Source organism: Pinus tabuliformis, chromosome J (assembly GCF_031772625.1).
Source record: "Pinus tabuliformis cultivar Carrire ecotype Pingquan chromosome J, CPIR1, whole genome shotgun sequence".
NCBI lineage: Eukaryota > Viridiplantae > Streptophyta > Pinopsida > Pinales > Pinaceae > Pinus > Pinus tabuliformis.
This window is the reverse complement of record NC_142295.1, coordinates 1,087,859,702-1,087,884,031: the sequence shown is the minus strand read 5'-3', so window position 1 is coordinate 1,087,884,031 and position 24,330 is coordinate 1,087,859,702. Positions and strand designations below refer to the sequence as shown.

At 37.5% G+C, this 24,330-nt stretch overlaps 1 protein-coding gene and 1 pseudogene across 2 annotated transcripts; one reads left to right on the top strand and one right to left on the bottom strand.

Moving 5' to 3' along the window:
* Positions 1-1,209: 1,209 nt before the first annotated feature.
* Positions 1,210-3,261, bottom strand: LOC149230797 (uncharacterized). The gene is made up of 2 exons (XM_089381416.1): positions 2,180-3,261; positions 1,210-1,960 (listed from the first exon to the last, which is right to left on the bottom strand). Exons 1-2 carry the CDS (start codon positions 3,259-3,261, stop codon positions 1,210-1,212), a joined length of 1,833 nt encoding a protein of 610 aa, XP_089237542.1.
* Positions 3,262-20,312: 17,051 nt separating this feature from the next.
* LOC149230796 (putative sugar phosphate/phosphate translocator At4g32390 pseudogene) lies at positions 20,313-23,176 on the top strand (annotated as a pseudogene). The gene is made up of 2 exons (XR_016248025.1): positions 20,313-21,028; positions 21,204-23,176. The product of XR_016248025.1 is annotated as a putative sugar phosphate/phosphate translocator At4g32390 pseudogene (transcript).
* The last annotated feature ends 1,154 nt before the right edge of the window (positions 23,177-24,330 follow it).

The window sequence follows — 24,330 nt, the reverse complement described above, 5'->3', positions numbered from 1 at the left end:
ACAATCAAGCTCATTGCTAACCTTAGTTTATCTCAAGGCGTAACTGGGTTCTCAATTTGGCAGTATGTACTTTTGTTCACTTCTCTCCATTTTGTTCCATGGAGTTCTTTGCTTTTATAGATGAGTTAACAAAGTGATTAAATGAATTTGGACATCTTTTTGATTGAGTTTGATTTAGTCATTTCATCCTTATCTTGAATTTATGATCATTTTTTACCTTATCAACCCTTCCCCATGCACTTTAGCAACCTTGTCCACTTCAATGCTTTGTGCTAGAGGAATTAGGGCATTCAACTCTCCTTGCTAGGTCATCTGGGGCATTGGACAATGTTTAGGGGGGTGTTAAAGAGGCAAAATTGGACTTTTTTAGGGTTTCCATGAAGATTTTTTTTTGCATCTCAACCTTCCCCCTGTGTTGCTTCTCTTGTAGACTTTGGGGAGTGTCATTTTGAGTTATAACACTAGGAGCAAATGATAACCACCAAGGTGAAATGAGGAAACAAGTATACATGCCAACTATGTCACACGGTTCGAGTTCGACAACGATTAAGTTCGATTCGAGTTCGAATTTTCCGATCAGGTTCGAATGAGGTTCGGCATTAGGTTCGACTATACATATTTTTCAATATATATATCTATATATATATATATATATATATATATATATATATATATATATATATATATATATATATATATATATATATATTTATTTATATATATTTATATATGACAAAATAATAGAAAATTCAAAATCAATCCATAAACACATGAACACAAATTCTTATTAGTAAACATACATCAATAATGTAATCATTCTAACATCTAGTTAAATGTAAACATACACAATAGTAGTTTGCAAAAAGAAATGACATAATTTTCAATCTTCAAAATTTAAATGAATGTCAAATACTAGTAATCTTTTAAAAAATCACATAATCAAAACATGATCAAAATTTAAACATACACATCATTATAGGACATCTTCAAATTTCAAAATTTTAAACATCATCAAAGTCATAATATCATCAAAGTCATCAACACATGGAATTCCATCATTTGGCTCATCATCATCAATGCTAATATAATAAGGAAGTCATAAAGACCATTGCCAAATAGTTATAATCCATAAAATTGTTCTAGGAAATTCAAAAAACATAGATAGTCTATACTTATGGCCTACTAGACTCTAGTATGATCAAAAAGCTCTCAATCATCATGTGCATATGGCATAGTAAAGGCACTAGAATGGTGATCATCAAAGTCATCAATAGATGGAATTCCAACATTTGGATCATCTAGTGAATCACCATCAGTGCTAATATCATCTTCTTTTGGCTTTAAATTAGCATCAAACCATGGCTCGTAGGAACTAGATGCATCTTGGGCCACACTACTCAAGGCCAATTTCAAATTACTCCGAACATAAACAAGGTCTTCCAACCTTGTAGACAATAATTTGTTTCTTTTCTTGGACTGGATATGGTTAAAGCTACTCCAGTTCCTTTCACAAGCAGAGGCACTTGATCCCTGGCTCAAAATACGAACTGCAAAACGTTGCAATTCAGGAGTCTCTGATCCATAAAACTGCCACCATCTCCCTGGAGGAATATTGGGCCTATCTTGTACTGCACTAGACCTTGCAAATATTCCCTCTTCCAACCTGTATGCTCGGAGCTGCTCTCTAATTCTCCTGCATTCTTCTTGATCAGGGACCAACCGTTCAACTGCATCATAAAGGCCATTCATGACTTCTGCATCATTTGTTCTTTCTATCCCAAAGAGTCTAGGATCCAAATAACAAGCTGCTGCATGTAAAGGACTATGCAACATCTTCCATCTTTCATCAATCATCTCCCATATTGCAATGTACTCATTTTCCTCATTATTAAAAGATTTTGCAATGGCTTCTTTAGCACGATCCATGCCCTCATAAACAAAACCCATGGAAGGGGTATCACTATCAACCATGAGAAGCATATCAACAATTGGTTCACATACTTTTAAGACCTTCTGAGCATTGTCCCAAAAAGCATTCCCTAAAATCACCTGTTCCAACTCCTTTCCTTTAGCTTCCTTTGAAAGATGAGACTTTTCCCACTCATTGTTGCAAAAAACACCTCTTATACTCCCTTTTTCTTCAACTAACCTTTTGATAGTAATATAATATGTGGCAAACCTGGTGTCACAAGGCCTGAGCAACTCTCTAGATGCATTATTCCTGTACAAGCTCAATGTGAGTTGATGGTTAAATATGAAGTGAGAAATTTGTTTCCCCCTCCGAACTGTCTCGTTAATCCATGGAAACTTTGCCAAGTCATGTAACAATAAGTCAAGACAATGGGCAGCACAAGGTGTCCAATATATTTTTCTGTATTTATCCATGACCATTTTTCCTGCTCCAACACAATTTGAAGCACTATCTGTTATAACCTGGACCACATTTTCTTCTCCAACCTCAAGAATAGCTTCCTCTAAAATCTTGAAAATAAATTCAGAGGTCTTCTTATTCCCTGATGCATCAACTACTTTCAAAAAAAGTACCCCTTTAGGGCAAGAAACCAACACATTAATAAGAGGTCTATGATTCATATCTGACCAGCCATCTGATAAAATTGTGCACCCTGTTTCCTTCCAAGAGTCTTTGATCTTCTGCAAATTGTTTGTAACTCTTTCTTTTGACCTCTTCAAAATAGTGGTCCTTATGGTCTCAGAACTAGGAGGGAGATATCCTTTACCAAAACCTGCCATCATCTTACATGCGTTGATGAAGTAAGGGCTTCTTGCCACATTAAATGGAATTGCACATTCAAAAAACATATCACCTACAGCATCATCAACTTCTTGTTTCTGCATGGGCTTCCAAAGAGTATTTAATGTGGCTGTCCCACTTGATTTACTGATCTTTGACTGAGATAAACTCCCAACACCAACCGTGCTTGAAGAAAGTGCAGATAATGAATTGTAATTCATTGCAATTTCTGTTTGAACACGTTGTCTTTTGTTTTCATTCACTTTCTTAGCCTTTTGTATATTGTCATAATCTTTCTGAAGTGTCTCCTTGAGCTCTGCAGACACATTCTTGCAACCTTCAACGCCACCTCCTTTGCCATTAGTGACAGACAGTAAGTGGTCCATGACTCTAGTTAAAGATCCAAAAAATTCATTATTACATAACTTGCATTTCAAATGCCTCCCATGAGGCCCGTCCAATTTCTCCACATATTTCCATCCTTCTGCCGTTGACTTTGGAGGTGCCATGACAAATATGTCTGCATTTTTGTTGGCAATGGCATATTAAAATTCGAATTTAAATAAATGATAAAATAGTGAAATTCAATTTTCAAATACAAATAAAACTTGATATTTTGATGAGCATTCAAATCATGCATAACTTGTTCAAATTTCAGTTTTCCAATTTCTTCAAATCTTTCAAATTTAAATAACAGTAATTATCACTTCCTATTGTAATTATCACTTAACAGTAATTATAGGCTATAAGTTATAACATGTGTATTTAATGAATTTGAGGAGAAATAAATTGGTAGCAAGCTTTATTGAATTTCCATTAAAAAGTCAAAGCAGCCCAAACGACTGCAAAATGAAATAAAGTGGCATGTAAGGCTGAATTGTTGGCATAAATAGTTATAGAGGTTGATTCTCTTAAGTTTATTTAACAAAATGGAGGGCGATGGCATATTGGATCATATTCACCAAGCAAGTTATAATCCAGTAGTCATGTTGTTTTAAACATAATATCATTTGTGTAATTTATTCTCAAAGATGTTACTAAATGGTATAGCAGCTGTACAAGTTGATTGTCTGAAGTTCATTAAACAAAATGGAGGGCAACGACATATTACATCATATTAATTCATTAAATTATGATCTCATAATCTTGCTACGGAAACCATAACTTCAAGCACACTAATTAATTTCAAAGATTGAATGGTTATAGAGGTTGATTATCTATGGAGATTGGTGAGGTGCTTTACACTTAGTACATGAAAAATGGCCATGAAGTAATGAATAAATGAAATAAACAATAATGAACCTATCATTAAAACTTGAAAGAGATACAAATGCAGCAAGTGGATTAAAAAAATAAGCATCCACCATGAACATCATAAGCTTCTAGAACTCAGATGAAGCACAAAATACAACCTGTAAACCTTAAGCCTCCTCTAGTTTTAACTTTTAATGTGCTCATAAAGGGCAGACTTTCTCTATTATTGCAAAATTTAAAAGAAAGTACAAGTTGGCTCCATCTAAAATAATATAAAGTTAAATTGAATAAAAAGTAAATAACTATTTACATAGGTGTGAGAGATAAAATATAGAAAACAAAGTTAATCAAGATTCATCTTAAACTTGGATATATCGAAAATCTGAAAGATTAAATTTATTGAGGTGTAATTTTTTTTAATTTTTTTGAGAACTCTGGCAGACCATCAACAGATAATTGATAATTGGCTCTATGGTGCAATCATGGAATTTTGAGTCCAACCACATTGCTTTAAAAAACATTCTATTACCATGACAGGAAAATAAAAAACTTAGGTCAAACCAGAACTGCCATGTTTTGCTAGAATAGGAATGTGGATTCACTGGAGATTCTGGACAAAGTTGAATAATTGTGAAGAAAATTGGAAAAGCTGGAATGTGCCAACAAAGAAAAAGAAGAGAACTAACAAACCATCAAAAACTGGTTAAAGAGACTGGAATGATTGGAGTGCAGGCTGCAGCCTGCAGGAAGTACATGGTCCTTGGAGAACTCTACCACAGGCCACTCATTATCAAAGAGGAGAAGGACAAAGTAGCCCTGATGGTGAACCCTCCCTACTTAATATGTGTCCCTCAATCTCCACTATCAGGCTGTAAGTTTGTAACTACCAGGTGTAAGTTGTAACCAAACTATGTGCAGCTTAACTGTATGTCTTCAAATTGTTTGACACAACAAATATTATGTAACATTTGTTTATGATTTTTCTTCATTTGACCCACTTTGTTATCAGAGAAAATGGCTTGATTCTGAGATTGCTTTTCACAACATCAACCTCTTCAGTTCTGACAAAATCTTCGAAGGTTTTGATAAGCTACCAGCCTACATTCTGATTCAACTCATGTACATTGTAGAGTTACTTATTCTACTCATTTGGTGTAAGCCTTAAGGTATGAATCATGATCCGATAGACCTGCTACTTAGAGGCAGAGCATAGCATCATATGAGTAAATTATTCTCAAATTTTAGGCATTATGGGCATAAATAGTTATAGAGGTTGATTCTTTGAAGTTTATCTAACAAAATGGAGGGCGATGGCATATTGGATGAGGATCATATTCACCAAGCAAGTTATAACTTATAATCCACTATCCAGTGGTCCTGCTGTTTTAAACATAATATCATTTGTGTAATTTATTCTCAAAGATGTTACTAAATGGTATAGCAGCTGTACAAGTTGATTGTCTGAAGTTCATTAAACAAAATGGAGGGCAACGAAAACCATTTAGGGCCATAGATAATTGGAAATTCTGAAACCAGTTAGAACCTAGCACTGGGCAGTTGGATTTCATAAAGTTTGACTGAAAATCAAGTAATTCGCATATTGTCCAGACAGATTGATTGACTTGAGTCAGATTAAGCTTCATACTCTGGAGTCTGGTCAGGACTCAGAATGAAAGTATTTGATCCTAAAAGGCTAACAGCATCAAGCTCTGCTAGTGAAGACCACATCCCATGCGGAAAAACGGAGATTTCCATCAACCCATTAACTGAATGCTGTATTGTCAGCCTTCAGGTTCCTATCCAGTTCTGAAGATCAAAAACTATTTGCTGCACTGACCCGCTAGTTTCTTGGTCGAATGTTTGAGCACAAGTTTAATGAAGCTTTATGTACAACGTACAATGCATGGAGGGTGAGCCCATGAGCCTGTAATTTATCAGACCAAAATGTAGCAAAGGAAAATTCCTGCAGACAAAATATCATCTAACAAGGAGCTAAAATAAACAATCCGGGAAAGGGAGATACAGATTGCTCATCTAACAAGGTATAGATGAGGATACTGAGGCAAAAAAGATACAGATTCCTCATCTTAAAAGGAACTGAAATGCACACCTAAGGTAATAAAGATACAGATTGCTCCAAAGAATCTGAGGTCCGCATGGAGCAATAACATAAAATAAATGTGCAAAATACATTGTGAAGAAAGGAGAACAACACCGGCATCTCCCAATAATTTGTAATGCGCAAGGAGGGAGAAATGAATTGCATTGTCAGGTTAACCAATTGCAGCAGATGAGAATAAACACCAACTTGTACTTCAGACACGCATACTGCATATACTATATGATAAAATCTCTCCCTTTTACCATTAAACAAAGACAGAAAATAATGTAAAAAATGCATAACTGAGTCATGACAATCAATCAATTTCAGAAATAACAAACAAGGATATAACAACTGTCACCAAACCTGGCGGTGCAACTGCAAACTGGTGCCGTGGTGCATGCAGCGTCGATGGTCTGGACTCTGCATGCAGCACTGCAGCGTCGTGCCACTGCTCAAGACTCAAAGCCGCGGCCTGCAACTTCAAACGTCCGTCGTCTGCAAACTCACCACTACAAATGACTAACGACTCAGACAGAGACTCACTACAAACAAACGCTCAGGCTTCAGCAATCAAGTTTCAACCCGACAGTGTGTGCCAAAACCAAAGCGCGCGACTGTTTATAAAGAATTATTTGGCGGGAAATTGGAAGAACCGGTATGCGGCCCACTGTTTTCTTCGAAAACCGTCCAGAAAACCACCGATTCGTTCAAGTTCGATTTGGTTCGTTCAGCTTCGATCAAGTTCGACAGGTTCGTTCAGGTTCGAGTTCGGCTTCAGGTTCGGCTTTCAGGTTCGCCGAACCTGAACGAACCTCAATTTTTTTTACAGGTTCGGCGAATTTCGAACCTAAAGGTTCAGGTTCGCCGAACCCTGTGACTTAGCATGCCAAGCATCATGGTGATCCATACTAGAATGCCAATGATCCATACTAGGGGAGTGTCATTTTGAGCAACCTTTTGCAATGAATCTGTTCGTTGTTTACTTGACATTTTTGTTGTTTTTGGATATTGGAGGATTTGGTTTGAACTTTTGAACCTATTCATGGTTGTCTACAATTGTATGCCAAGAGAGTGATCTTTAAGATTCATTGAATGTGCTAAAGAACCCCAATGAAGAATACTTGACTCCATAGCCCAACAATCATGGTACCAATGCATTTTAGCTTGGTTCCTCCAAGGGTTTTACCTTTGGTGTCCATACTTTCATTTCCACTATAGAAATTTGTGCTTAATCATTAAATTATGTAATAATGGTCAATAATAAATTAGACTTAGGCATTTAACTTTATGTTATATTTTTGCTTTATGTCTTATTGATCAATCCCACATTCATAAAGTGGATTGACTTAGTGTTAATGTAACCTATATAAGAAAGTGTTTGCTCTCTTATTATAAAACTGAATACAAAGAACTCTTTCGAGTTATTTCTTGGCTTTCTCTATGCTCGTGTTTTCTTTATATGGTATCAGAGCGAGGTTATCGAGCCATGAAATTGTAATAGCGTGAAGATTCGAGGGACTGCTGCCGGTAGTGAAGCATCGAGGGATCGCCATCGTAGCACAGTGGAGAACCAAAAGCTTTTCGGGTCAATTGAGTGATTTTGCGGTTTAAAAACCAGTCGTACGGAATTGTACGGAACATCAGTCAATTCTTGTGCTATTATTTTTTCCGTACAAATAGCTGCCATTTTCCAGCTGCCAAAACCAGCTGTCAAACAGCTGCCAAGCAGCCGTATGGTCGTACGATCTGTAATTTTTTAAATTGCTTGCTGTAATTTTCGAAATTAAGGGTCAATTTTCGAAATTGAAGATCAATTTTTGAAATTAAATCTGAATTGAGCTGTTTTTTATTTGAAATTGGACTGTAATCATCAAATTTGGACCGCAATTTGTCCAAATTGGGTGTCAATTTTTTGAAATTTGGCTGTAAATTCTGCAATTTCTCTCAAATTGTGACAAATCAGATTGTTATATAGCAGATTGGATATGCTTATACCTGATTTGTGGACCAGATTTGCAGATCTGGTGTTTTTAGTGGCCGATCTATTATTTTTCAGCGTTTTTGAGGCACTTTTGATCAGTTTGGTGGCAGATTTCCCAAATTTGACTTGCAGAGATGGCTTCATTGAACAATATCATGTTGGAAAACAGTTAGAAGTTCTCTGGCAAGAAGTACAACACGTGGAAACAACGGATTTTTTGCAATCTTTGAGTACCGTTGCTTGGATGAGGTGGTTCTAGGCAAAACTACCTGACCCACAATTGCGGGTAAAGATCAGGACAAGTTTGATGGCTATGACAAAGAGGCCATGATGCTTATCAGACTGTAAGTTACTGATGAGATGCTTCCTGAAGTTCAAATAGGGAAAACTTCAACTGCAGTTTGGACGCATTTGAAAGATCTTCATGAGACATTTGACAAAGGGCAAACATTCTTTCTGAATAACATGCTGTTATTGATCACGATGAGTGAAGGTGCCTCATTGCAAGAGCACTTGCTCAAGATCAAGGACATCCGAGATCAGTTGCTAGCCATTGGTCAGAAGATGGAGGAAGAGGACATGGTGGTTATCACGCTAAAAAGCTTACCACGAGCCTATGAGCATTTCATTGAAACCCTCAACATTACTACTACGAATGTTGACCTGAAGTTCGAAGAGATTTGCAATAAACTCTTACAGCAGAACAAATGGAAGAAACCATTCGGCAGCAACACTGAGACAAAGGGTTTTGAGTAGGCCTTTGCAGCTAATTACAAAGGCAAAGGAAATGGGGCCAAGAAGAAAGGTTAGCAAAGTGGGGAGGATGGTCCCCAGGGACAGAAGACCATCACTTGTCATTATTATGGCAAGACTGGCCATGTGAAGAAATAATGCAAGAAAAGGTTAGCTGACTAAAAATCCAACCAGGGAGGGTCTCAGCCAAAGGCTCATGTTGTAGAGCACATCGAGGAGAAGGAATCAACCTTCTATGCCTTCATAGCCACAACCCAAGCAGACTAGTCCAAATCATCTGCTTGGTATATTGATTTTGGAGCATCCCGACATTTCACCAACAGGCAGGAGGAGTTCGGGGCATGTTCATCCAAGGATTCATTAATCTTTGGTGGTGGGGCCGAGTATAAGGTCGCTGGTAAAGGACATATTCAACTTTCCTTTGGAGAAAAAACATTACTCTTTCTCAATGTCTACTATGTGCCAAGCATGAAACTCAATCTGCTAGTAGTTAGTCAGATTATGTGACATTGTCCAAATCTAGATATCAACTTTAGCAATCATAAATGCTATATAGTTGAAAGGAACACCAAGAAGACTGTTGCTCTTGGTGTAGAAGATCATGATTTGTTCAGGTTGGTAGACATTGGTCAGGTAAAAGAACATGCATTAGCAGCCAAATCTGCATCAGATATTCGTACACTATGGCATCTGAGGTATGGGCACCTCAATATGACTTACCTCTCTCAGTTGGCTCGAGAGAAACTAGTTGATGGACTTTTGGATATATCACTGAAGATCCAGGGAGTTTGCGAAGCTTGCCAAGTTGGCAAGCAACATCGATCACCATTTGATGAAGGACAGGCTTGGAGAGCACAAAGGGTCCTTCAGCTGGTTCATGCAGACGTTTGTGGACCAATGAGTACGACATCAATCACCGGTGCCAGGTATTTTCTGCTGTTTGTTGATGATTTTAGTAGAAAAATGTGGGTGTATTTTCTCAAATTAAAATCTGAAGTGTTTAATGAATTTCAAAAGTTCAAAGCATTAGTAGAAAAAGAGTCAGGTTGTCACATAACCACTCTTAGGTCTGATAATGGTGGAGAATTATGTTCCAAAGAATTCCAAAAATTTTGTACTAAGCATGGCATAAAGAGACAATGCACCACACCCTACACTCCACAACACAATGCAGTAGTTGAAAGAAGAAACCACACCATCACGGAGATGGCCAGATGTATGCTGCAGAACAGCTCTGTTCCACACAGGTTTGGGCTGAAGTAGTATTCACAACAATTTACCTGCAGAATAGATCTCCAACGATGCCGATAAAGAAGAAGACACCAGAGGAAGCATGGTTTGGTGGAAAGCCTAAAGTGAGTCATTTGAAAGTCTTTTGATCTACTGCGTATACTTGGATTCCAACTCACAAAAGAACCAAGTTGGATCCAAAGAGTAAGAAACTGATGCCTATATGGTACGGTGACACTCACAAGGCTTACAAGTTGGTTGATCTAGCCACTCATAAGGTGATCTTCAGTAGAGATGTTGTTGTTGATGAAGATATTAGACCTTTCCAATCTTCTTCTGAGTCCCGAATTACCAAACACCTAGAGGTACCAAAAGATTCAGGCAGCTCCCCCTGAAGGGGGGGAAGATGAGACTCATAGATTTCTACTCTTGACAGTCCGATTCGACAATCATATGATATTTCTACAAGAAGCCCAAGTCGTGGTGGCAATACTGATTTGGGTGGGGTAGATCCCAAAACAAGGCCAAAATGGTGGCACAACACCATTGGTGATGTTCAGATAGGAGAAATGATCGGGGGATGATCATCCAGAGGAAAGAGCATTCAACAACCATCTATGGTTAACTTTGTTCTTATGGCTAACCTACAGGAAATCTATGAGCCACAACACTTTGAGGAGGCAAAAGGAAGACTTGAATGGGAGAAAGTCATGGCATATGAACATGAGAATTTGATGAAAAATCAGACTTGGGATCTCACATGTCTTCCACCAGGGAAGAAACTCATAGGCTGCAAATGGGTCTATAAGGTCAAATACAAAGCAGATGGTACACTTGACAAACACAAAGCACGATTGGTTGCAAAAGGATTCTCTCAGCGAGAAGGCATTGACTATGAGGAAACCTTTGCTCCCACAACAAAGATGAGCACCATTCATCTGGTTCTAGCCATGACAACATAGTTTGGCTGGAAAGTCCATGAAATGGACGTGAAAAGTGCCTTCCTAAATGGAGATGTGCAGGAAGAAGTCTACATGCAACAACCACAAGGGTTTCAAGTTTCACGAAAGGAGCATTTGGTTTGTCGACTGAAGAAGGCTCTATATGGCTTGAAGCAGGCACCTCGAGCATGGTATATTAAGATTGACTGATATTTGGGTGAACAAGGGTTCTAGTGGAGTCCTTCATATTCCAACATGTATGTCAAAAGAGTTGGTAATGATATCATTCTTCTAGTTATATATGTAGATGATATCACTGTCACAGGTAGTGAATAAAAGGCTATAGAACAGATCAAAAATAATATAAGAAAATCTTTTGACATGACTGATCTAGGCCTCCTGCACTACTGTTTAGGTGTATAAGTCTGGCAAACAGGTAGCAACATCTTCATATCACAATCAAAATATGCCAAAGGTTTGTTGGATAGATTCAAAATGACAGATTGCAAAATCTCATCTACACCTATGGAGAAAGGGTTGAAACTTTCAACCTAGATGGACTCTAAGGAAGTTAATGAGTCCATATACAAGCAACTAGTGGGGAGCTTGATATATCTTACAGCCACTAGACCTGACTTATGTTTTGCTGTGAGCTACATTTCCAGGTTCATGAGAGCGCCAAAAGAACACTAGACCGCAATAAAACGAGTTCTGAGATATGTGAAAGGGACACTTGACTTTGGCATTCTTTATAACATAAGCAAAGAATCCAAGTTTATTCAAATTTATAATGATTTTATATATAGTCTCTATATAATGTTGGCGATTTTTAAGGTAAAATAATTTTATATTCTAAAATTTGGGCGAATCGCCTTTTATAAAATTGGAAATTGGCGAATCTTTGTTGTGGAAAGATCATGGAAAATTAGCCCATTGGGTGAACATTAGCCCCAAAATTTTTCCATGGTGGATATACAGATTTCTGTAGACATTCTTACCAAGCCTTTGGGTCCTGAAAAATATGTAAAGTTCTGGGATAAGCTTGGTGTAGTTAGTAAATTGACCATTAAGGGAGGGTATTAAATTATGTAATAATGTTTATAAGAAAGGTTTTCAGCGATAATCACATCAAAATTCATTTGTCGACGCGTTTCGAACTAACAAGTGTGGTTAATTACCCATGTGGTTGTCGACGCAATAATCTCATCTTGTTTTGACGATGAACCACACTTGCTGGTTCGAAACGCGTCGACAAATGAATTTTGATGTGATTATCGCCAAAAACTTTTCTTATAAACTTGTTATGGATCACAGAAGCCTCAATTCAATATGTAATAATGGTCAATAATTAATTAGACTTAGGCATTTAACTTTATGTTATATTTTTGCTTTATGTCTTATTGATCAATCCCACATTCATAAAGTGGATTGACGTGTTAATGTAATCTATATAAGAAAGTGTTTGCTCTCTTATTAAAAAACTGAATACAAAGAACTCTTTCAAGTTATTTCTTGTCTTTCTCTATGCTCGTGTTTTCTTTATATTAATTGCAAATTGAGAGTAAGAGAGTACTCATTGGAAGATCAAATGAATTTTAGGGTTACCATTCTTGGCTTGGAAATGTACTATTCCTAAAAGAGAGTAGTCAATATTGAGGTCAGAGTGGGTATTGCTCCATGTAGTATTTTCTTATTATGTTAAAGCACTTACATAACTGTAGTTCCTTTTTTCCCTTTGTCCTTAGCTCCTTCTCAAACCAAAGCTGACAATCAGGCTTGTTGACCACTATGTGTCAACAACCCATAGCAGTACACCCCCTTTTTCGCAAAAGGGATAGCGCCTGATCGATGTGTTCGTGCCGTCCAACTATCATCATCAGCTTGACCAAGATGTTATAATGTAAACCCATTCTGCATGTATGTGATGTAAATAATCTCAGCAGATCCGTGTCGTGTATGTAACGACCTAGGTAAACCTACTTTTCTGGTGATGATTTACATTCTGGGTGTTTTTTTGTCTCACTGATCCATTCTCGAATGATCGATAGAGTTTTCCTTCAGTTTTACCCCAAAGCCGGAATGGATTTTGTCATTGGGATCTTAGACGAGTCTTAGTGTTCGAGTCTATGTAAAAGTAATTTGGGAATAATCCTAACTATTTGATTAGGTTATTTTATTACAAATTGCTTGGTCTGCTGGATTATATTTGTGTCGCAGAATGGGTAGTCTGTGAAAGTCTTTTACAAATGGGTTTTCCCCCTTGAGATGTAAAAAATATGAAAATCATGATGTAAAGTGTCTTGAGGGTTGGAAAAATAATTTATCCCCTCATAAGTTAATTAATTAAATTTTCTGGCAAAAAATTAATTAAAATCATAAACCTGAAATTTAATTAAGTCTAAGTCCTAGCTCGCTAAATTTTAAGCCTTTGGACCCTGGGGGTTAAGTCAAAGTCAAGTTTTTGAAGAAATTAACTCAATTTTTTAATTTTATTTTTGAGTTAATTAAAATGCATATAATTGAAAAATTTGAATTTCCTCAAGAATTTAATATTTCGACGAATGAGATTAAAAGAAATTTTAATCCTCATCAACGATCAAGATTGCTTTGACGAGGGTTACTCGAACTAGCCGTTGGAGGATTTATCTTTTAATAGGAAGTCATTCATCAGTCAATTCGTTCGACCTTAGAGTCTTGTGTTAAGCGAAAAGCTCTCGTGTAATCTTTTTTTTGAATAATAAAGAAAGACTTTGGGGTTAATCTTCGCCGGTGTTACTCTTCATGGAAATACTATAAGATGTGTCATTTTTCATGTGTAATTTTTTTTTAGCAATTGATAATAGCTTTTGAAGAGTGATTTGAGTACAAGTATCTTGCTCAGTCGCTAGGGTTTAAGTCATAATTTAAATTTTGAATGTAATAGCAAGTATCTCTATTTATCTGAATTTTATTATCATTTTCTCGCTCTATTTTGATGGCTAAATTGAGTTTTACAGGAAAGTTTTGATTTTTAGGACTAGCCAATTCCCAATCCGTGTTTTCTGAAGAGCCTAGCTTAATTTAATCCCGGGCTTATCATAAGATTTTTATTGGTGATGCATGAAGGGTTTTGAGCTAAGCACCTCCTTTAAAATTTAAAAATTTAATTTTTATGTGCGAAATTGATAGATCTGGCTGTTGAGAGCCTTAGACTATCAGATCTAGGAGCGGAGTTGGACTCACACTCCTCAGATCTGATAGATCTACCATTCCTGTGCATAGATCTGTAAAATTATTTTTGGTTTTCTGACTTGGGTTTTTCTGGGTTTTAGTTTTTATCATTGTATATATTGTTTGGGTGTTTTATTGTTGTCGTGCAATGACAGATCTGAGGAAGAAACCCGTGTAGAGTTCAAATCTATGCCCTGGAGGATAAGATTTGGATCTCTGGGGTTTTATTTGCATAATTTTGCAGGGATATTATTCAAAAGATTTTGCAGTCCAAGGTTTTCAAAAGGTTTTATATTTGGAAAATTTTATAAGGGTTTCAAATAAATCTGAAGTAGAAGGATTTAACATTTTAATAAGAATTTCTGGGGTTTTCTGGCGCTGCAAAATTTTTATTTTTTTTACAAGGCCCACAACCTTTTGCTGCTACTTGCATTCTCTACGAATCTGCAAACCCCAACCTTGCTGCCATCTCTCCCATCTGCGTTTTCTTCAATCATCCCATCACTGCCTTCAAACTCTGCAAACACATCCCTCTGCCCAACTCCTTTTACCCTTGAAATTCGTCCATCGCCTCGCTACTCTGCCTGCGAGTTCCTCTCCTGCTGCGTGTGGTATCTCCTTTCCCTCACAGCAGTTCTATCCCACAGCTCTCAACTCTTCACAGCCCATATCCATTCTTCTCACTCCTTAATCCTCCATCCAGCCCGCAGCCATGCTTTCCCACAGTTCTGCCTGCAAACCCCTCTCCTTAGCCTGTGGATCTCCTTTGCACGCTGCTCCATTCACTCTTGCACAGCTCTCTTCTGCTCCCTTTGCGGCTCCATCGCAACCATCAATCCCCCACTGCTCCATTGCCCCTGCATCCTTTTCGCTGGTTGTAATTCACGGCCTCCTCGCTGCACTTCCATTCCGTCGTCAAAACCTGCATAAGCAACAAGCAAACATTTCGATTTGTTTCTTTTCATTTACTTCTTATGTTTTAGTGGGTTAGGGTTAGCATCTTTCCTTTTTTTTTCATTTATGAGTTAAGAAAGTTTAAAGTTTGATTTTATTCTTTGCTTTGAGTTAGACCTATTCCATTTCAAAATTTCGATTTTTGTTTATTATTTTCGATTTCCCTTCAGTTTATTTTCTGATTTGATTTATGTTAAACATTTTATCATTTTTTTATGGTTTTTGATTTTTATTTGTTTTCATTTTCATCTAAAACATTAAAAAAATCTAAACATTTAAAAGCATACAAAAATTTAAAAATTGAAATTTCTAAAACATAAAAAAAGCCCTTTTTCTTTTTAAATCTTTGTGACATTTGATTCTGATTTTTTATTTTTTACAAAATTAAAAATCATAATTTTTTTTTTTGAGACTTTGTGATTGAGGATAAAATAAATTAAAAAGGGATTGGCGCTTTCACATTTAATATTTTAATGTGGCCTATGGCCCATTAAAATTTTAATTTTTAACTCTTTAATTCATTTTAATTACGTCACATTAAAAGATCTTGATTTCTTCATTCGACTAATTGCCTAAGGAATAATTAAAATACTAATTTAAAGTTCCTTGGTGTTATTTGATGATTAAATGTATTTTTGTGATTTCTCTATTGTCAAGGTGCGACTAATGTTTTAAAAATTATATTGACTATAGGAGAAAGTTAATTAATTCTAGATCTAGGTCATTAATGAAAATCATTTTAAATTTGGAATCTCTTGCATGATAAAGTTTTGGGCGTTTGCGTTTAATCGTTCATGATCTTCGCTTTGCCACATTATAATTTTCTCTGGATGACTTGTCATTTATTTAGTCTTTGGTTAATTCAAATTAAAGGCACTGGTCTGTAGTCATTTTTATCTTGTGATTGTGTCTATCTATCTCAATTGACCGAGACTTGTTCTAAATTCATCAAGTTGTTCATCCTTAAAATCTCCTAGAGCCCGTGTTCCACAAGCTACCCTCATCCATTCACCTTAGGGACTACCCCCCTTGACTTATCTAGGAGGGAGTCTAAACGGAGTGAGTAAGGATTAGAGTGACAACCCTTACTCTGAGCATTGTCGTGGTGCCTAGACACTTTGTGCAACAACAAGGCCCATTGCTAACCTTAGTTTATCTCAAGGCGCAACTGGGTTCTCAATTCGGCAGTATGTACCTATGTTCACTTCTATCCCTTTTGCTCCATGGAGATCTTTGCTTTTATAGATGAGTTAACGAAGTGATTAAAGTGATTAACGAAGGACCTCGAACGACTGTTCAAAGAGTTGTGTGCAGTCCGCTACTGCACTTTCAACTGCCGTTATACCCTCTGTGACAGCGGTTGCACGCTGCTCCTTTACTTCTGGTAGAGTTGAAGGCTGGGCCTTCAACTGTAATTCTGTGATCTGCAGGTTCAACTCCAACTGAACCCTCTCCATTTCTGTACCAGCGTCGCACACACCTGTAGCCAGCTTGTAGACGCACACCTCGACTGGTTCTTTCTTAGGAATAGCCAACTCTGGGACCATTCGGCATGCCTCCTCCACGACCTGAAGTATACGCTTGTTTTGGTCGGTAGCCTTAGTCATGGTGGCGATGGCAGAGTCTCGTTGTAGTGCCATCTACTCATTGTTAATCCTTTGCTCGTTGATCACCTGTAGAGTGTGGTGCTCACGGGCCCTCAACTCTGTAATCACTCCATCTTGTAATAGGTGGAGCACCTCACCAAGGAGCGCTGCCAAATTCAACCCTACTCCCTTGAGGGTGCTGACAGTGGGCCTATAAGCTTCATTCTCTGTGGTCAGTGCTCCATCGGGCAGCACTATCGCGCTGGATACCCTCGCGCGCAGCATCTCGGCAGCTTTTGAAGTGCCGATAGCAAGGCTGGTAGACATCGTGCCAGCCTGTGACGCGCGGGTCTGCACCTCCTGCATACCTGTCTAGATAGCCCCCAATACTAGTTGTTGCTGCTGCTCAAACTGTTGTAGGGCCTCCACAATGACATCTCGCACTGTGTCTCCAATTTCGTGCAACTCGCCCTCTATGAGGGTGATTGGGTCCAACGACGTCTTAGTGGCCTTGGACTTCTTCCCCGACCCTCCTTTCTCTTGTTCCCTTGGATGCTTGATGCAGGCGAATGTCACCTGTGGGTCCGCGTCGTGCTACTCTGTCTGCTCGTCCATCTCTTCTTCTGTCTTAGGTGAAGGCGACCTCGTGCCTTTGTCAGAGACCCACTTTGAGATAAATGGGTGTATATTTAGGTAATATGATGTTCTAATTCCATTAAAGATGATGATTCTCAATTTGAGGGCCAATAACTTTTGGTGAGTTGTAAGTCAAGGGTCAAAGCCATTTTGGGTAAGATGTGAAACTATCCCCTCAGTTATAAAAATTAAAAGGAACAACAAAACTTTGTTCCATCATATCTTACGCATATATTTTAGAAATCTAGAGGCGAACAAATTATTCAATAGTTCCCAAGATAAAAAAAAATCAAATTGGACACATGGATCCAAAATATTATGATGATTCTCAATGAGTGAACCTTATCTTTGAAGAATATTAGATAAAACATATTTTGGTTGTGGGACTCATGATAGAAGGATCCATAGAGGTATTATGGAGTACTAATTCTATTGGACCTAATGGTTTTTTAAATAACTTTGGGGTATATGATGAGATGCAACTCATGTGGTACAACACTTTAGGAATTCGTGTAAAACTAATTGAACTACGTATGATTTTGGGGTTTATGGCGATTTGCAACTTGGAGGTTAGATCCCTTTAGGGGCACATGCAGAATGGGTGTTACGGAGTCCATAAAATGAAAGAAAGAAATAAATTATGTGTATTCAGATACTATAAATATAGTTTGGCCACATAGAGGCTACCACACTATTTAGCGGTGCTAGGGAGAATGATATGCAACTTTGACCCATCGATCCAAATTCTTGAATTTCTCACTTTAACAAAACACTAGCTCTATGAAATGTCCTATAAAAAAATGCTTTGGTAGTGGGACATGTGTAATAAGGGGGTTATTGAAAGTAATCTAATGTTCTAAATTTAGTAGAGATGAGGGTTTGTTAAAATAATGCCCCATTTGAATTTTGGACTCAACAGTGAGTTGGAAATTGAGGGTTAGAGCCATTTCAAGAGAATGTAAAATTGGTTCTTATGAATACAATATGAAATGATTAACAATACTTTATGCAATTATATCCTACACGTGTATTTTGGCCACCCTAATTTTGAAACACTCTTTATTATTTCTAGGGATGATGATTTAAATATTTAACCCGTAGAATGATAATTCTAATCATGTTCCATATTGTGAAAAATATTAGATAAAAAAATTGGCCATTAGAACATGTTCCAACTATGGAAATTATTTGATAAGGGGGAATCTATAGGTAGTAGAATGCCCAAAGTCCATCAAAGCTAATGATTTATTAAACCAAACAATGGTTTGAGATGTATGGGTAGTTGCAACTCATGGGTTGGTGTCCTTCATCGACATATTTCAAATTGAATATGGGGTATAAAAATGAACAAAATAATGAACTTTCATGTTGTTGGGCCATATACTTATATTTTAGCTATCCAGATGTTATGGAAATGACTAATAGTGCCCAAAATGACTTTAAATTTGAACCTAGGTCCAAATTTATGATTTTGCACATTGAGAAAACCCTAGCTCTACGAAAACATATAAAAAATATGTTTTTGGCCATGCAATTTGCAAAGAATGGGGAGCTTAAAAGTAATATAATGTCCCAAGTTTGATAGAGTATATGATTATGAACCAAGATTTGACTAGGGACCTAGATTTTAGCTATCCAGATGTTATGGAAATGACTAATAGTGCCCAAAATGACTTTAAATTTGAACCTAGGTCCAAATTTATGATTTTGCACATTGAGAAAACCCTAGCTCTACGAAAACATATAAAAAATATGTTTTTGGCCATGCAATTTGCAAAGAATGGGGAGCTTAAAAGTAATATGATGTCCCAAGTTTGATAGAGTATATGATTATGAACCAAGATTTGACTAGGGACCTAGATTTTAGCGATCCATATGTTATGGAAATGACTAATAGTGCCCAAAATGACTTTAAATTTGAACCTAGGTCCAAATTTATGATTTTGCACATTGAGAAAACCCTAGCTCTATGAAAACATATAAAAAATATGTTTTTGGCCATGTAATTTGCAAAGAATGGGGAGCTTAAAAGTAATATAATGTCCCAAGTTTGATAGAGTATATGATTATGAACCAAGATTTGACTAGGGACCTAGATGTCACTTCACTTCTAAAATTGCTAGGGAAAATTAAATTATGTGCTCTCTAGGTTTCTATGGTTATATTGTTTTCCAATAGTCATATAAAAATTATTTTGACTAGTTATTCTTTGGATTTTGAAGATCCACATGATTTGGCTTGATCACCTCATTGATTTTATGGGTAAAATTTTGTTAGTATCCTTTTTTATAATCTCCCTTTTGGTATTAGTTATGTTTGTGTTAGTTTGAAAGTTCATATCATTTATAAAATATTTGTGGCCATTCATTCCATTATTAGTCCCTGGTATTAGTTATGTTTGTGTTAGTTTGAAAGTTCATATCATTTATAAAATATTTGTGGCCATTCATTCCATTATTAGTCCCTGCCATCTGGCAATGGCATGGGACTATAGTAATCGATTTTGATGGCTTAACATTAGTTCGCCCAAAATATTTAGTAAGTTTTTAGGCGTCGATGTGCTATGTCGTCCGCAGACCATATTCTAATTTTTTTCGTGGTCTTATTTAGTCTCTTCCTGAGGCGGAGGGGTGATAATCTTATATTATTTTGGTTTTGTGTTTTTCATATTTCAAAATTGTTTCAAACTGTAGACTAATGCTAGCATTAGTCTAGCAATATTAAATGCTAGCCTAGTTTGGAAATGCCAGGGAAGATAAAGTTTCCATAAGCCATTTCTTAGTCGCTGAAGTTGCCACGTGTTTGTGCGGTGTCACTGAAGTTGCGACATGTTAATGTGGTGTCTCTACGGGAGCTATTTTCGCATTATCTAGGGTACTTGCCTGCAGAGCCTTCCTTCTTAACCAGTGACCCAGATTCCAGGGTAGAAGAGAGCTGTGAAGCAGAAACAGCACAATAGGGAGAGCTATGAAGCAACACAATAAACTGTGTCAACAATTGCTACAAACTGCAAACTCCAAACAACTTAGCCTACCTTGCTATCACTTATAATCTGGACCTATGATTTTGGAAAGAAACTCAGGAAACTCACCCACCATTTTCGGGTTGCCAGAGGACGAAAGGGTCTTTCTGATGGGCCAACAGCTCTTTGATATGAATCTTTGGAGATCTTCTTCTTTCCAACTTGCCGACAGCTTGGTCTCCATCCTGTCTCGAGTCTGCTTGGCGTTAACACGTCCCTGGTCTTCTTCATGATTGAACCAGGCTCTGAGTCGGAAGTTGCTTGGACTTAACACATCTCTGGTCTTCTTTATGACTGTACTGCGACCCAAAGTCTTGGGCTCTGAATCAGAAGTTGCAGCAGAGAACTTGGTGGGCGGTGTGGAATTGGGTTTGCCATGAGGAAGGAAGCCCAGAATCTGTTAGCCGTCCGAGGAAGGAAGCCCAGAATCTGTTACATCGTCGTCCGAAGAAGGAAGCCCAGAATTTGTTAGCCTTATTGAGACCTGTCAACCCTAAATGGAGCGTCTCCACTATCTGTTCGTCCATCTATCTGTCTACAATGTGCTGTTTACAATACCTTTACAGGGAGAATAACAAAAGCATGAGTCACTAGAAAGTTGCAATGTATGTTTCTGTTTTAAAGTGTAGCAGAAAACAAAATTGAATAATGGTAATCTAGATAAAGAGGAAGCAATAACAGAATAATAATAACTATGGCTGCTTATCCATTTCTGTGTATTTGTTGTATTTAAGTAAATACATCTTTGGTACTGTTAATGGGGACTTCAAATTTTTGCAGTTAACAACATAAGCTCCAGATTCAATAATGTCCTATGGTTTCAGGCTACAGCCGACAAGTCATTAATTTGCTACAGTGACAGGCTGCTACTTCAAGTTAAGGATACCAGGAAGCTCAAATGATCAACAATTTTGAAAGCTTGAGGCCAAATTCCACCTGTAGTCGTAGCTGGAATGGTGCCAAGAAAGGTAGGCGCGTCTTCTTCCTCCTTAAAGTCCCCACAGTGATCCTCTGTAGCTAACCACAATGAATCTTCTGCCGCACTAAAGAAAATTGCTACCTTATTGAGATCTGTCAACCCGGCAGAAAGAAAATTACTGCCTTATTGAGATCTGTCAACCCTAAATGGAGCATCTCCACTATCAAATCTGCTCTGGTGACTACATGTACGATCAACAATTTTGAAAGCTTATACCTCTGGTGGTGAGCCTGGTTAGATTTCCCAGTCCATCCGCTGAAAAACTATGTGTTTGTGTTTAGCAATTGAGTTTCTTCAAGGCAATCGTTCTCTGGTTACACCTCTCAGTGAGGCAGGAGGCACGTGTAGCGCATGCAAATGCAAATTTTATAAATTACAGCTACCACATAGCATATTAATCATCCTACACAAAATGCTATGTGGGACCTACCATGAAGGCCATGTGTCTCATCGTTCCATTTATCAAAACTCTGCCATCCTTAACCTCAGCCTTGTTCATTCCTCAGCCTCATGCCCTCCTTAACCTCGGTCTTGTTCATTCCTACCTTGGCCTTGTTCTTATACAGATGCTTAAGGCCCTCATGCCTGTTGCAGTGTATTCCATTGGAGTTTTGTTGGGAAAGGAGTGTTTCAGTTCAAAGACTATGGGCAACATGGTTGGAATCTCTTTAGGGGTTGCCATTGCTGCATATGGGGAAGCCCAGTTCAATTCTAGGGGTGTCATGTTGCAATTGGGTGCTGTGGTTTTTGAGGCAACACGGTTAGTCTTAATTCAAATACTTTTGACTGCTAAGGGGATTAGTCTGAATCCAATAACATCACTGTACTATGTTGCTCCTTGCTGTTTTGTAATCCCTTGGGCAATAATTGAGTTCCCGGTTCTAGCAGCCTCTTCTTCATTTTATCTGGATGTGAGGCTTTTTAGTGCCAACTGTGCATGTGCATTTCTGCTGAACTTTGTAGTTTTTCTTTTGGTTGGTAAGACATCGGCCCTTACAATGAACGTTGCAGGTGTTGTCAAGGATTGGCTCCTGATTGCCTTATGATGGTCTGTTATAAAGGACAGAGTGACTGGTATTAATCTGTTAGGATATGGCTTGGCTTTCTTCGGGGTTTGCTTCTACAATCATTTGAAATTGCAGTCACTTAAGGTAAAGAAGGTTTGGAAGAAGGTATTCGATGGAGATGAAGATCCGAGTAGGTTACTTGGACAAAACCCAGATACCGAAGGCAAGAACAAGAATGATGCCAATGTCTAGATTACGCAGGAAGGGTTGTTGATCTTGTTCTCACAGGTATCATGTCATGTACCAATGTGATATAGTTTGATTTGCCTTTTATCTTATGAAAGTGGTTCAGGGCTGCACCACAAAGAGTGAACTTCCTTTAGCTTAGGTGTATCTATTCCACCAAACTTGCCTGAGATTCCACCCACCCTCATCCCTTTGAAATTCATGCAGCACATGTAGTGCAGACCATAACAAAAATGAAACCCTGGTGGATAACAACTTCGGCAGTGGATCAATGTTCTGTTGGCTGTCGAGTTTATTCTTTGTGGCAACCGGACCCTTTATCACAGGATGAATAAAGAAAAAGCTTCATTGTTTGTTGATCATTCTATCCATTGTTTCCTAATCCTATTTTAATTATCTTATTAGTCAAAAGGTAGAGATTTTAAACTTTGTAGCACGGCAATTGCAATCACATTCTTTTGGATTGATGATTTTAGATGCGGGAGCCTCTTAATCTTGTGGAGCATTGTATTCTTTGGATGAAGGTCATTGAGGAGCTTTGTGTGTAGTTTAGATATTCTGATAAATGTCTTTGGTTCTCATAAAAAAAGTTAAAATAATTGCCTCATAAATTCCTTCAAATTGAACAGTTCAAAAGAATTGTGCAGGCGCATGTTGCTTTGGTATGCTGAAAGTTTGGATCTGAAGGTATCATTTGGTTTTTCATTTCATTTCAAAAACTAAGCATTTATGATATAGAAGGTAAACACAGTTATAGTAAAAACTTCCGAACTACACCAATTGGACTGTAACTTCGATAGCCTTATTTGCACCCAATCCAGAATTAACTACTCACAGGACCTGAATGTGCACTGTTGTTTAAAACTTTTCCAGAGCTCATTCTGGAATTCATTGATAACTTCACTTCAGTGAATTAGCAAAAGGTGTAGCCTCTGAAGCATTTTTTAATCACTGTCTGCCAGGTTAATGATATTACTTATAATGCCACGAGCTGTCATTTGCAGCATTAACCATTGTTATCCTTCTAGACCAAAAGACTGAAATTCATGCTGGTAGTTGGCACTAGTTTGATGTCATTCAATATGTTCTTGTTGGTGTTTGCTTGAGAATGACTCCATCATGCAGCGTGCTTGAGCTTCCAGTTTTTAATGACTTGCTTGAGTTAATTTGTTCCTAGCCTATTTTCAGGATCTGTAAGTTTCCTCTATCTATTCTGATTAGCTTGACTAAGCAGTGACAATGGCAAACTAAAGCTATATTTTATAACCTCCCTACAGTGAGTTAGAAAAAGCCGTAGCTTCTGAAGCATTCCTTAATTACTGTCTACCAGATAGATGATGTTACTTTTGATGTCATCAACTGTCATTTGTAACAGTAACCATTGTTATCATTTTAGGCTAAAAGACTGAAAATTTATGCTGGTAGTTGGGAGTAGTTTGATTTCATTCAATATTTCCCTGTTGGTGTTTCATTCTGGTCGTTGGGAGTTAATTTGTTTTCAACCTATTTTCAGGGCCCAGAAGTGTACTCTAGAATCTATCAATTCTGAGTAGCTTGACTAAGCAGTGAAAAGAGAAAAAAAGATGTGTCAATTTTAGGTCAATGGGAGACACTTGAAAGTCTATTCAATGAAGCACTGGCAATAAAAAAAGGTGTAATTGCTATTATTCTGTCA

Excerpts from the sequence above, each read along its gene's own strand:
- LOC149230797 (XM_089381416.1), bottom strand. The coding sequence starts at position 3,261 with ATGGCACCTCCAAAGTCAACGGCAGAAGGATGGAAATATGTGGAGAAA. Across the intron at positions 1,961-2,179 it reads CTCAGGCCTTGTGACACCAG|TGATACCCCTTCCATGGGTT; the intron begins GTTTGCCACATA and ends CATGGTTGATAG.